This window comes from Salvelinus alpinus, chromosome 2 (genome assembly GCF_045679555.1).
Source record: "Salvelinus alpinus chromosome 2, SLU_Salpinus.1, whole genome shotgun sequence".
In the NCBI taxonomy this organism is placed as follows: Eukaryota; Metazoa; Chordata; class Actinopteri; order Salmoniformes; family Salmonidae; genus Salvelinus; species Salvelinus alpinus.
Window position 1 is genome coordinate 56,405,188 of NC_092087.1, and position 15,396 is coordinate 56,420,583.

Below are 15,396 nucleotides of genomic sequence, written 5' to 3' on the forward strand. Positions count from 1 at the left end.
GGTAGTTGTTCAACAATCATGTTAAACACTATTATTGCACACAGTGTCCATGCCACTTATTAAGCACATTTTTACTCCTGAATTTACTTAGGCTTGACATAATGAAGGGGTTGAATACTTAATGACTCAAGACATTTCAGCTTTTCATTTTAAATTAATTAATAAAATAACATAATTCCACTTTGACATTATGGGGTATTGGTGTAGGTCAGTGACACAAAATCTCCATTTAATTAATTAAAATTTCAGGCTGTAATAACAAAATGTGGAAAAAGTAAAGGGGTGTGAATACTTTCTGAAGGCACTATATGTGTGTATTTTGAGGGTCATGTGTGTGTGTGTGTGTATGCATATACAAACATAACATATGCATTCACAAATACAAACACAATCCTCCCCTCAAAAAAACAGACACGTAACCACAATCAACCACAATCTAAACCATGTCTCAACTCCCTGAAGACGGTCTCAACTCCCTGAAGACGGTGGCGGTGGAGTGGTGGACAGTTGGGGATGGTCTGCTGATTAATTTAAACTCCCCCCTCCACCTCAACCCCCTTCCCCCTCTCCAGATCTGCAGAGCTGCTGCCATATGGGCCAGTGTGTCTGTCTGAGTGGACGGCTGGCAGCCTGGCCTGCTACCCCCAGCAGCTTGTCAAGGGGTTGGTGGGGGGAGGGATGGAGGTTGGGCTCTGCCACCCTGATTGAGACAAGGTTACGCGGCCCAGGGCCCTGACTGTTAGCCTGGTCCACCTGTTCCACTGTCAAACCAGGAGTTTGTTTGTGTGTGTGTGTGTGTGTGTGTGTGTGTGTGTGTGTGTGTGTGTGTGTGTGTGTGTGTGTGTGTGTGTGTGTGTGTGTGTGTGTGTGTGTGTGTGTGTGTGTGTGTGTGTGTGTGTGTGTGTGTGTGTGTGTGTGTGTGTGTGTGTGTGTGTGTGTGTGTGTGTGTGTGTGTGTGTGTGTGTGTGTGCGCGCGCGCGTGTGAGAGAGAGAGAGAGAAAGAGAGAGGGAGAGGGAGAGGGAGAGGGAGAGGGACAGGGACAGGGACAGGGACAGGGACAGAGACAGGGACAGAGAGAACATCCATCTTCCCACACCCTAGTTAGTTGGCAACAGCTGGTTTCAGATGAACGCAGTGCGCATATAGTACTTTACATTGCAATGCGTTTTAATAAGTTGGGGTGGATAGGTTAGGGCGACTCAGTCCATCCATTAACCATCCATCCCCCACCTGGAATATACAGTACCACAGACAGAGGTGACTCGAGTCATGAGTGAGATTTTGGATGGCAATGAGGGGTCAAAGGAGAGTTCGAGGTCAGGGAGGCTGCACCTGAGACCTGTGCGCCTTCTGCCCTATCGCTCTGTCCTCTATTGTCCCCTCGGCGTTCGTTGCGCTCATTATTTACTTTTGCCCTTTTCTTCCTGAATAATGTAAAGGTATAGATGCATGAGGACAGAGGGAGGATCTACATAATGGGCTATCTCTCTCTCTCCATCTGGCCCATGGATGTTGTAATCCACACTGTCTGTCTGTCTGGGGTTCCTCCCCTGCTCTCCCCCCTACGCTTAACCCCACGCATGATATGGATGCCCTTTGCACTGTCTCATATTTGATTGATGGGGTAGTACTAGCGGGATTTGGAGCATGTGTGTATTGAGGTTGTGTGTGTGTGTATGTGCGCGTGCGTGCGTGTTGAGGGGTGGTGGTGTGCATGTGTGTGTCAAGACGGATGGTGTGCGTGTCTGTGTGTGTGCGCGCACGTTGAGGGTGATGGCAGTGCTAATTCTAGAGAATTAACACGGCGTCTGCCGCATGACCCCTCTGACACGACCGTTTCCTGAGCTCAGCTGATACGCGTGCCGCTGTGTGGGATCAACATGCGGAGGACAAAAAAAGAGGGGGAGGAGGACAAGTGGACAGCAGACACAGAGTTGATGAATGACGACCACAGCGACCACGACAACCGCGACCCATCTTGCTGGCCCCCCAAACCCACCAGACCATGGCCTTGGCCCTAACCCCACCTAACCCCGCCAGACCCAAATTCGGCCCCGGGTCAGGTTAAGAGTCACCGGACAAGGGCCGAACAGTCAGTAGGAGCAGGAAGTGTGGCAGGGTGTGCGATCTGTCAGGTCACCCACAGCTCAGTGGCAGGCTGCAGCAGACCTGCTGGTGTGTGATTAAAGGAGCGGTGACAAAGACGCCGAGGCCAGCTGTCACGCACAGGGAAATAATGACGGCAAATCCCGGCCGTCTGACTCTCCAGTCTTTGACTTTAGCCATCTTTTGTTAACGTGTTACTGAGTTGTTTTACTAGCGGTTTTAGGTACTGTTTAGTTACTCTAAAAGGTTATCACTTGTCAACACTTTCCTGGACCACCCAAATGTAAAATGTATGCATGCATGGATAAAAGCGTATGCTAAATGGCATATATATATATATATATATATACAGCACCAGTCAAAAGTTTGGACACACCTACTCATTCAAGGATTTTTCTTTATTTTTACTATTTTCTACATTGTAGACTAATAGCGAAGACATAAAAAACTATGAAATAACACATGGAATCATGTAGTAACCGATTCATAAAAGTAGCCACCCTTTGCATTGATGACAGCTTTGCACACTCTTGGCATTCTCTCAACCAGCTTCATGTGGAATGCTTTTCCAACAGTCTTGAAAGAGTTCTCACATATGCTGAGCACTTGTTGGCTGCTTTTCCTTCACTCTGCGTTCCAACTCATCCCAAACCATCTCAATTAGGTTAAGGTTGGGTGATTGTGAAGGTCAGGTCATCTGATGCAGCACCATCACTCTCCTTCTTGGTCAAATTGCCCATACACAACCTGGAGTGTGTTTTGGGTCATTGTCCTGTTGAAAAATAAATGATAGTACACTGCGTATCACTGCAGAATGCTGTGGTTGCCATGCTGGTTATGTGTGCCTTGAATTCTAAATAAATCACTGGCAGTGTCACCAGCAAGCACCCCCACAACATCACACCTCCTCCATGATTCACGGTGGGAACCACACATGATGAGATCATCGATTCACCTACTCTGCGTCTCACAAAGACACGGCGGTTGGAACCAAATATCTCAAATTTGGACTCATCAGACCAAAGGACAGATTTCCCCTGGTCTAATGTCCATTGCTTATGTTTCTTGGCCAAGCAAGTCTCTTCTTCTTATTGGTATCCTTTAGTAGTGGTTTCTTTGCAGCAATTTGACCATGAAGGCTTGATTCACACAGTCTCCTCTGAACAGTTGATGTTGAGATGTGTCTCTTGTTTGAACTCTGTGAAGCATTTATTTGGGCTGCAACTCTAATGAACGTATCCTCTGCAGCAGAGGTAACTCTGGGTATTCCTCTCCTGTGGCTGTCCTCATGAGAGCCAAATTCATCATAACGCCTGATGGTTTTTGCAACTGAACTTGAAGAAATCTTCGAAGTTCTTGAGATGTTCCAGATTGACTGACCTTAATGTCTTAAAGTAATGGACTGTCATTTCTCTTTGCTTATTTGAGCTATTCTTGCCATAATATGGACTTGGTATTTTACCAAATAGGGCTATCTTTTGTATACCATCCATACCTTGTCACAACACATCTGATTGGTTCAAATGCATTAAGAAGAAAATTCCACATATTTACTTTTAACAAGGCACACCTGTTAATTGAAATGCATTTCAGGTGACTACTTCATGAAGCTGGCTAAGAGAATGCCAAGAGTGTGCAAATCTGTCATCAAGGCAACTACTTTGAAGAATCTCAAATATAAAATTTATTTCAACACTTTTTTTGGTTACAACATGATTCCATATGTGTTATTTCATAGTTTTGTGTTATTTCATAGTTTTGATGTCATCACTATTATTCCACAATGTAGAAAATAGTAAAAATAAAGAAAAACCCTTGAATGAGTAGGTGTGTCCAAACTTTTGACTGGTACTGTATATATATATATATATATATATATATATATAATTCCGCCATGGTGTGAGAATTTGACCTATCAAACCCAGCCTTGAATTTCTTCCATCATAAATGTTATTAATCTATTCCCTATTCATCTGTTCCCTAGAATAGTAAACTATGTGGATGGAGATGATGAAAAAAATAGGGGATTACATGCAAAATGCCTGTTCCCACCTCAAATGTTGGAAGATGCTGTAGATGCAGTTGAGTGCAGACTCAAAGGTGACAACCTCTCCCTCTGTCAATGCAATTCAATAAACTTTATTGACATGGAAAGTTAAAGCACTTTTCCTACATTGTCAAAGTAAACACATACGACCATAATATCTCCCTCCCCCCTCTCTCACTCCTTGTCCAAACACACTCTCGTACAGATCAGTTCGATGCAGTTGAGAAAGCAGACAAGAGCAGACCCAAAGATGACAAGCTCTCTTGCTTCCTCTTCAAGCCACCCTCCGATAGGTGAAGGTCCCTGGTTGGGTTGATGGGCTGCAGCCTGTAGTAGCAGGTATTGGACCGGATCATGGTGGGCGTTCATTTGTTATTGTAACTCAGCAGCTGTGCATCATGCTCCCTAGAGCAGGTGGCAGCCTTGCAGGGGTGGTGGATGGGGGAGGAGAAGAGGGGGAAGGAGGCAGGAGCATGTGGCATGTGTTTGCGTGGTTGGGGGAGGGGAATGGGGGGTTGGAAGGCTAGCTCTCAGCAACCAAATTAAATATCGTGTTTGCTAGAGAAACAACATATGAGGGCCTGGATGGGGTCCAATGCCAATCATTCCTTGCTTTCAATAGGTTGTTGTGTTGTTGAAAGGCAAGAAAGCAACACTATACATGGCACGAGGATGCCTCAAATAAATATTGGATGTGTATGTGTTTTAGGCCTACGTCCATCTGTGAAATATACATTATTATTATATTATCAAATATTTTACATTTTAGTCATTTGCAGATGCTCTTATCCAGAACGACTAAGAGTAATGAGTTCATAGATTTTTAGACTTTTTTCGTAAATATAAATGTACTGATTAGCACATGTGATGGCTCAAATTAGCCTACAACATGACCAAAATACAGCACCGAATCAATCTAAACATTCTCACCATGGATAAAATGTTGCCTAATGATATTAAGACTACAGTATATGACCTATACGCATTGCCAAAAACCTAATTGATATCTTGATTTAAGAGAAATGGCTCCAAGCAAAAAAAACATTTGGTCTAAACCGATATGTGAGCAAGTGGTGGTCTATTGTCGTGACTCGCGTTAATCATTTCCAAAACACTGGTGTCCGTATTTCCCTGCTGTTACGACGGTGTAATAACGCAGCAGTGTATTTGCTTTTTGGCGAAAGGATTACAAATAGTCCCGCCCACTCAAATATTCAGTGCAATCTTGCTACAGTAGCAGCCTATGCCCGGTGATACCTGATGCAGTGTTACGAATCACAGCGGGCTTTTATCTTTATTGAGAAACAACAAGCCAATGCGAGATATCAATCGACGAGCATATCATTTTAATTACAGTTGGCTGTACCTTGAAACGTGCACACTGTCATTCAAAGTGCGAAGAGCATGGTCGGGATTCCGGGTGCTTTTCAATGTAAGTAGCCTAACTAAACTAGTATCTATGTAGGCTAATGCTGTGGGGTGGTATATGTTTTGGTGTTGTAAAATACACGCAACACGTGTTTGTGGGCGTTTTGGGTATTATTATTTGGATTATTTGTATATTATCCTATGACAATTTGTGTGGATCAGATGCGCTAAAATCAAAGATGGTGGATAAATGAAGATATATTACTCAGGTCGTTTACCATTGAATATAATTGTTCAGTTCCGGTCTACTTAACTGGGTCTGTCTCCCATAGACACCAATGCAATAGTAGCTGGGTCTGGTCTACGTAAATTAAAGGCAATGAACTAACCAGGAAAAAAAGGAAAACAAACAGGGGAGTGGGGTGTCTGGCTTCCTCTTCCGTCTCTGCTAATTTAAAGTGGCAGTCAGACTCATTTTCACCTCATTTAACACCTGATTTACTTAACAAAAGGCACATCTCAATAGGTGGTTAGGTGGTCCAGGTAAGTCAAGTGGGGGGGGGCTTTCCTCTTTTGTTATCTATTGTTCCTCAAGCAAGGGGGAGGCCGATGACATCACAACTTCCCATCAAACCAACTCATCTAATGCTCTGCTCCTTGAAGTTTGCAGTTGTGTCTCAAAAACACGATTTTTCTCAAAACATATTTTTTGACCCTTTTAGTGTGCTTACTTTACTATATTTATACTTGGGATATCACTTTTCAACAGGAAAAGTGCAAAAATCACATAAACCTACGTCACCTACACCTGGGTCTCGCACACTCAGGACCAATGCGGAAACAGTCTTTTGTCCAGGGTGTTTTGTAGCCTAATGTAATGTTATGATGTTCAGCATGCAGACATTTTTCAGTTTCACCTCAATATTTTGACTGAAAGTGCAAACGTTCAATGGGACCAACATTTACCAAAATATTCACACATTCGGTGTCAATGCAAATGTGTCTCATTATTTCACCAAATACATTGTTTTATTACCTCATAACTTTCATCGTAAGTAAACATAATCAACCAGTTTCATTCATGTCATGGTTAGATAATTACATTTTTGTAGCCTAACATTAGGCTATTAGAACATGCATTTCCTTCTGTTGTGAGCTTTGCCCTCATATAGCTCATACTATCCTGCTATTATGCTCCAATTTGATTCAATAGCATGGCCGCCACTCTAAATGTGCCTTTTCATTGGAGGATTTGGAATTAATCCACCAGGCAAAGTTTTGCACCATCTGGAGTTTACAGCTTTTCAAGACAATAACACCAGGCGGTCGAAAGACTGCCAATCGAGAACTCCCACTTGTCTACTTAGCCTGTGGGACAAAGGCACAGTCATGCAATGCAAGTGGGGTCGCCAGTTCTAGCCAGAGCCTCAGGGCACAACTGTATCATTGTTTGACCCGGGGGCACCAATTCGTCTCCCTTTTTTCCCTAACGTCATAATAACAAACGATGGCCTGACAAAGACAAGACAGTAATGATGATGATAATGATGCTCATATTTTGTTACAGTAACCAGCAGGGAGCAGCAGAGCTCCTCTGGCAGCCATGTTAGAACTGTAATCGTTTTACGGTTCTTAGTGTTCTGGGATTTTGGTCCAAAATGTTTACCTGAATACATGTTAAATGACATCTAGGTAGTACGTAGTTGTTTTTTTGTAATGAAATTAACGGTTTTAGAGTATGGATGGGAGAGTGGTGCCTTCGTTGTCTTTGCTGGGAGATAGTGTGTGATAACAAACGTGTCAAAGAGAGTACACCATCCCTCATGTTCTTTCTCAATCATTCCCCCAAATTGTTGCTGTTTAGTCTCTTGATTAAATTAAATCCACTTGAAAACATGTGGCCAAGTTGGACGCTTCTACAATTTCCCCCTTTTTCCTTCTTTCTTTCTCGCTTGTTTTTGTGTGTGTGTGTGAGCGAGTCAGATTCCAATCCCCTGACTTTTAAAAGGGAAATAAATTACAAAGCCCTGCAGGTTTGCATTAGGCTCCTAATTGAGTTTGGCTCGAGTGGCTCGTCCGGGTTGCCAGATCTGGCCCCTTTGTGTTGTCGTGTGGGACAATTTCCCTGGCGCTCTGGAGAGAGAGCTGCCTGTAGCGGGAGTGAGTCAGCCCAGCATCCTCATTTCCTCTCATGTGCTGCTCTCTCTGGTCTCCGAGTGGGTCTTTTCCACCAGTAACACCTGTTAATGCTTTACTGGGCCCCACGGTATTGCTCTGGCTGGGGGCTCATCCAGCTCCGTCGTCAGGCCCATCAGATTGGAGGAGGTTTGCTCTAAGTCTGGCTCCCATTAACTATCAGAGGATGAATATATGTTTGATTCAGAAATGCGGATGATTTGAGCGGGGTGGAATTGAATTGGGTTTGAGGTTTGACTCATCACTGATGGGTGATGACATTTTGTTCAATGTGTGTGCACAGGCAGATCATTCTTAGACATTTGTGAAGTGTTGTTATGAGTGGAAACAACTTGAGCACACTTTCATGCTTAGTGTTGAGTAATATCAGGGTGCCTCGCTATTCCATAACCTCATCAGTTAGAGCCACAACAAAAACAATTATTCTGTTCCAAAGTCTTCTATTCAGTAATGAGGGTCTTAATCTACTAAACTACTAAATACCAACTCCAAAAGTCTAAATGAAAACCAACCTTTCACCCAAAATAAATCAATCTATTCCCTCACATCCATTTTGAAGTTGACCCATGTTTTGACAGTCATGACATCTACCCTAAATCTCCTCCAAAAGGCTAAACACGACTCACTGACTCAATGGCTCTCCCTTGACAGACCCTCATGTTGCGTGTTTTCATGAGATAGTCGTCGGCCATCCATGCTCCTTATTGACTGCTCCTTATTTCACAAACCCCTATTACTTCAGCCTGTGAGGCAACCTAAAGTGAAGGAGAGAGAGAGACAGAAAGAGAGAGTGAGGGAGGAAGAGAAAAAAAAGGGAGAGGAACGGATTAACTGTCAGGAGAATGTGAAGCTAATTGACGCCAGGTTCGCACAGCTGTTTCTTGTTGCTGCGCGCTGCACGGACCGGGTGGGAGGATTGGATCCAGATGTGGGCCCTGCTCTTCGGATCGCCCGCCAATAACAATCCTCTGGAATGCCAGTCTACAGGAGACGAGACCTATTAGTGGGACTGCGCTGGGGCGTGCTCCGCTCCTCTCTCCGCTCCTCTCTCCACTCTCCGCTCCTCTCTCCATGTCAAACCCTTGGTTTGTTTTTCAGCAGACCGTCTTAAGATGATTACTTCTCAGGGTCTTTTTGTTATGGCGTTGAGTTGACTACAGGGCTCTCTTCGCAGAGCTGTTAACACTGTCATTTTGTTTGACTAACTAGCCTCATAATGTAGGTAGTGTCATTGTAGCCGCGTTACACATTGATATTATATGACACATTCAAGGGTTTGAAACCAGCTATGGGGTTCGGAATATGTTTAGCATATTTCTTAGGGGCTTTTGAAAGTTCCCCAAAATGGATAAGACCTTTGTGTCCTGCTGTGAAAAGTGTTTCTTTCAAAACCGTCATTGGAAATGCATGTATCCTTTCTACCCAGCTGTATTTTTCGGGCATTTGACTGGTGGGACGTGGTGGCCTTATTATATGCAGGCATTTATTTAGTCTCCTACTTTAAGAGGAGGACATTGACCGAGAACAAAAGTACTAGTCACCCAGTAGTAAATTAGAGCGTTCACAGTGTAAAAAGGGAACTGAAAGGAACTTATCACCACATTATGCTTTTTTAATACCCGTTCTTCCCTCTTCCAGCCCAGACAAAGCCTAGTTAGGATTGGTTCCCCCTATTCTCCACGGCTTTCGGGGATATTCTACCCCTCTCGCTTACTCTCTCTCCTGGTCAATGGGGTTGGGGCTCAGCTGCAGTGGGCTTGTCAGCACCCAGAGGAGAGTTAAAATCCATGCTTGTATGAGTTTCCCATTGAAGACTGATAGTACAATATGGACTGGTTTTCAAATGAGAAACTCAAGTTTGGACAACGTTGCTGCGAACCTTCTCTCGCAAAGCATTCTTTACATTGTCATAATCGGGATATTGACGCGACACATCATTGGCTGTAAAAGAAAACATCAGCTCATGACAAAGAATGCGTAACACTGTCCAAGTCTGTCTTGTTATGTGCTTTAGAGCTCATGCTAACCTTTTCTGGCTAACCGGCTGACCTAAATCAAGGCTTGCGTCATGAAGGCGGATGATGAAAGATTCAGGAAAAGTCTCCCTTACAACTCTTCCCATGTGTCTCTGTTGTACGAGTGCTTTATGACTCCTCATGCTATCTCATCAAACTGCACCCCATCCGTCTCTGCTCTGTTTCCAGTCCTGCTGAGCCTCAGAGCCGCTCATGGATGGAGGTCTGTTCAGGGTTTGTAATCATAAAGTCCTGATCTAGGATCAGTCTTTTAGATCATACTGAATGCAGTTCTTATTTTACTGACTTTGTCCCCGTGGGGAAATTTTGTTGCAGTGTCACATACACTTTTAAAGTGGCGTTTAAATATAAAACAAATTGACAATATAACTTTCATAACAGTTACATACCAATAAAATGAGACTAGCCTGCTGGCCTTACTGGGTCGAGAGGAACATTAGCCCGAGCTATTTAGGAGGGATGTGACACATGGCACAAATGATTGTCTAGTTCTGTTTTTCCTGCCGAGGGGTGCCCTATACCTGCGCCCAGAGGGGAGTAGTTCAAAGTCCAGGGGTGGGTTGGGTCTAAACCCCCCTTGAAGCGGAGTTCTGACCTTAAAGATCTCATCCAGGCCTGTCTGTTTGACTCCAAGCACCTTGCTTGCCTTGGTAATAATCCTTCTCGGCGTATTTCTCTGGCTGACAGTGGCATTGCCAAACCAACAAACAACCACCCTACTGTTGTTCCGTTATTCATGTATCTCCAATTTACCAGACCAACTTGCTCTCAGTATGTTTTGTTGGAATGTGATCTATTCAGACCTATACTATATATACAAAAGTATGTGGACACCCCTTCAAATTAGTGGATTTGGTTATTTCAGCCACACCCATTTTTGACATGTGTATAAAATCGAGTATACAGCCATACAATCTCTATAGGCAAACACGGGCAGTAGAATGGCCTTACTGAAGAGCTCAGCGACTTTCAACGTGGCGCCGTCATAGGCTGCCACCTTTCCAACAAGTCAGTTCATCAAATTTCTGCCTTGCTAGAGCTGCCCCGGTCAACTGTAAGTGCTGTTATTGTGAAGTGGAAATGTCTAGGAGCAATAACGGCTCAGCCGCGAAGTGGTAGACCACAAGCTCACAGAATGGGAGCGCCGAGTGCTGAAGCGCGTAGTGCGTAAAAATTGTCTGTCCTCGGTTGCAACACTCACTACCGAGTTCCAAACTGCCTCTGAAGCAATTTCAGTACAATAACTTTTCGTCTGGAGCTTCATGAAATGGGTTTCCATGGCCGAGCAGCCACACACATGCCTAAGCTCACCATGCGCAATGCCAAGCGTTGGCTGGAGTGGTGTAAAGCTCGACACCATTGGACTCTGGAGCAGTGGAAACGCGTTCTCTGGAGGGATGAATTATGCTTCACCATCTAGCAGTCCGACGGACAAATCTGGTGTTGGTGGATGCCAGAAGAACATGCATAGTGCCAACTGTAAAGTTTGGTGAAGGAGGATTAATGGTCTGGGTCTGTTTTCATGGTTCGAGGTAGGCCCCTTAGTTCCAGTAAAGGGAAATCTTAACGCTACAGCATACAATGACATTCTAGATGATTCTGAGCTTCCAACTTTGTGGCAACAGTTTGGGGAAGGCCCTTTCCTGTTTCAGCATGACCATGCCTCCGTGCACAAAGCGAGGTCCATACAGAAATGGTTTGTCGAGAAGAACTGTCAGTGTGGAAGAACTTGACTGTCCTGCACAGAGCCCTGACCTCAACCCCATCAAACACCTTTGGGATGAATTGGAATGCAGACTGCAAGCCAGGCCTAATCTCCCAACATCAGTGCCCGATATCACTAATGCTCTTGTGGCTGAATGAAAGCAAGTCCCCGCAGCGATATTCAAACATCTAGTGGAAAGCCTTCCCAGAAGAGTGGAGGCTGTTATCGCAGCAAAGGGGGGACCAACTCCATATTAATGGCCATGATTTTAGAATGAGACGTTCGACGAGCAGGTGTCCACATACTTTTGGTCATGTAGTGTATGTGATGTTAATGTCTCTTTCCTCTAGTAGTGTTTTTTGTTCGTTTTACTCTTATAGTCACAAAGCCGAGGCAGGTGGGCTCATCATCCTCAGTCTGGGGGGTTTGGTTCTCTCTCTCTCTCTTTTACACACACACACACACACACACCTTGGAGAGGAGCGCACCTTCGATAAGTCTAAACATCCCTGCGACTGAACCTTGAGTAAGGCATGTCTGTGTGTGTGTGTGTATGTGTGTGTGTTTGGGCTATGCCCCAGAGTCCTTATCTAGCCAAGCTGTAATTGAGCCCTTCACAAATCCCCCCCGCAGGCTCTATCTCTGCTTGGCCAGGTGTTTCCAATGTAACCCTCCAGATGAGCCACCTGCAAAACACACCACACAGGTGTGGCCGTCGCCAGGCAAGAGCACAACACAGCTGCTCCGGCCCGAGGGATAACTAGAAGGTTATTATGGGATCAACTGCAGGTGGAGGAAGAAACACACACACACATACAAAATAACTACACACACACACACACACACAGTAACCGAACACCCCAATGAGATGAGAGGTCTTTGGCTGGCGATGTCAAAGCACGCCTTTGAATCCAAAAGATGAGGACTTTCTCTTTCCTGGGCCCCCGTGTTGACGTACGTTTCATTTCACCTGTCTATTGTTTCGTCTCTGACATGACAGGAACAATAAAGTTCTTTGTAGGGCTGAAAGTGGCACTATTGTCAGGTCCTTCCTGCAAGCACAATGGACGACAAACCACCATCTTGGAATGAAGCTCAGGTTAAACCATTTAATATTAAGAGGAATGCGGTTCGTGCTTATTTATTTTTTTACTTGCCCTATACTGCCATGCGAAATGTCTGTTCCCTATAAAAAGCAGTAGCAAAGTCACCATTGTTTTACAAGGTGGCTGTTAAGTACATTAATGCACTGTGCTTATGTTAACCGTAGACTTCAAATGACTTATAACACTGTAGGTGTAGACTATAAGAAACTAAGAACGTAGTATGCATATTGTATATGTTACTAGGCTATACTATAGAAAGAAGGCTTTATGCCTGCATACTGTAGGTATGAACGCAACAGTACCATCATAGAAAGCATGCACATTGCACTCCGACTGTCGGTCTGGCATTTATTTTTGCTTCTAAGCAGTTGTTTATGTGCTGAGATTTTGGTAAGGTTGGCAGAGCAGGCCAAACTTCAAGAGATCTTTCGCTGCCTTGTACACTTTAATGATTAGAATACTGTAAGTAAGGGCATGTAAGGCTTTAGCTATATATGGAGTCAGCCACGGATAGCCCGGTTGGTTTATCTGGTGCACGGTTTAACTGGAGAGAAAAGGAGAAGGTGGTTATTGAATATCGTTTAACAGAGTTATTGGAGAAAAGGTTTGGCGTCTGTCCCACTCTTGGCCTTCCTCTGTGGAAACTTAGGGAAGATGCAGCCAAGTGAGCGTGTGACCCACCTCTCATAAATTCTTAGCGTGTGCGCACACACACACACACGCTCTCTCACAACCACACACACACACACTCGCACATTAACACACCACATGCACAGTTGCACACACACGCTCTCTCACAACCACACACACACACTCGCACATTAACACACCACATGCACAGTTGCACACACAGGCACTCGAATGCACAGTCCTCCCTTCTCCAACCAAAGTGTAACAAGAGATCTGACGGTTTTCCATGGGTGAGTAGGCGGGTCAGGCCTTACTTAAACTAATCGCTCCCAGCAGTGTTGAATAGCCAGACACTCTGGAGCCGTGGGCTGAGGTTTTGGAATGCCACTGCCGGCTCAATGCCTGCCTTTCATCGAGAGCAAGGGAGAGAAGGAGAGAGAGGGAACAAGAAAGGGGGGGGGGGTGAGTGAGAGAGAGAAAGAAAGAAAGAAAAAAAAAGGGACCCATTTGTTATTGGTGATATAGGAGTGTCTGAAAGGGAGGGTACAATAGCTCATGGGGAGGGTAAGGTGGAGCTTGGGGGTAATGGAGGGGAGGGGAGTAAATGGGGGGGGGGGGGGGGGGGGGTAAAGTAGCAGTCAATGGATTTTCTTGTGTTTTCGCTAGGAGCGTCCCCCCCCCCACCCACCCATTTGTTTTTAATATCCCCAGGATGATATGCGAACGAGCCTTTGAGTGAATCGATAGCTTTGAATTGAGTTGCTGCAAAGAGGGGGGAGACGAGACGAGGCCAAGAAGAGAACACCCATAGGACTTCACATGGCCTGTTCCGATTTGATATCATTATTGTGCTGAGTATGCAGCGAATAAAATAGTCCCCTAGATTTAGCGTGTGACCATACCACTGCCAAGCATCTTATTTATTTTGCATGTTTTTCCTTCACTGCTAATGACCCTACCAGACATGGAGAAAATGATTATGTCTCCCGTCAAGTTGTCCCTACAGCAGATGTAATGGAAAATATGGCATTAAAAGATCAGACGGGACTGCGGTTTCCTCCTCCAGAAATCTAAGGCGGGAGTCTTGAAAATAAAAGCAGAAGATAGAGAGTGAGAGTCAGAGATGCAGGTGCATTGTGCTTTCATTGATTCCAAAGGAACTCCTGTGGGCTGAGATATGGTGAGTGGGAGGCAAGCCAAAGGAGTGAGCTGTTTTGGCTGGCTCTCAAGCCTGTGAATGACGAAAGACAAGCGTGGCCGCCAACAGACGTACACAATAACACACACATACAAACACTCACAAGTGTCTACTTAAAACAATGTGTGGGGGAGAATAGGTACTTTACTGCTGAAAGAAAGACACTTTGCAGCATCCCAGTGTTGTTGTTGTTGACTTCCTGCATGGATCTCAATTTGGCTAGCGTTAGCATGCTTGCGCAGCATTGCAAATAAAGTTAATGATTAAGTCGCGTGGCTTATAGAAAATGCATTTGCAAACACTCAAGCTGCCTTGTTTGTTTAATTCCTGAGTTGGCTACCTTGTTTGTCTGTCATTAGCATGTTTACTAAGCATTAACGTTCATGACGCCATTATCACCAATGTCATTTAAGTAAATGCTGCTGCCTTCCCCCCTGCATGGTTCTCAAACTTTTGTTATCTAAAACTTTCTTGAATGGCTTCGTATGCTAATACTGCACGACACTTGACTGAAGCCGTCACAGATGTAAACCAAACGTAGCGCTAATGCTAATACATTAGCCGTTGATTGCATTCAGATCATTCGTGTGTCGCCTTAGCACAATTGGGCTCCTGGGGCTCCTGTTGCGTTGTGGTGCTTGGTAGCTTTCTCCCGCACGGATAAGAGCAGGGCCCAAAGTGCTGTTGGGCTAGCCCCAGCTTTGTTGCCCTTGGGGGCATGTTAAAAGCCTAGAGATAATTGCCCATTTAAGAAGCAAGGTTCTTCTACTCCAGCCCCCCCCTTTGAGATGGAGCCTCCCATCAGCGCTACCACAGCCATTCATGAGGCTACGTGGCCACCTTTTGTGATGATAATGACACCTTTCAGTAGTTACCTCAGCTGACCGGGGTTGGCTGTGTTTTCCTAGCACAAGGTGGTGCGAGTGTAAATTGTGTGTAAAGGCTTTTGGGTTCGCTCCAAGAGGGGAGCATAACTGTTTGTGTCTAGGTCTTTCACTGAATG

At 44.8% G+C, this 15,396-nt stretch overlaps 1 protein-coding gene across 1 annotated transcript in view; it reads left to right on the plus strand.

The window, feature by feature from the left end:
- Positions 1-5,361: 5,361 nt before the first annotated feature.
- The window catches only part of LOC139565345 (protein CBFA2T2-like), a 50,590-nt gene continuing 40,555 nt past the window's right edge, over positions 5,362-15,396 (plus strand). The window contains exon 1 of the mRNA XM_071385598.1: positions 5,362-5,586. Coding sequence (XP_071241699.1) covers positions 5,559-5,586 — 28 coding nt within the window. The 5' untranslated portion in view covers positions 5,362-5,558. The remainder of the gene's footprint in view (positions 5,587-15,396) is intronic.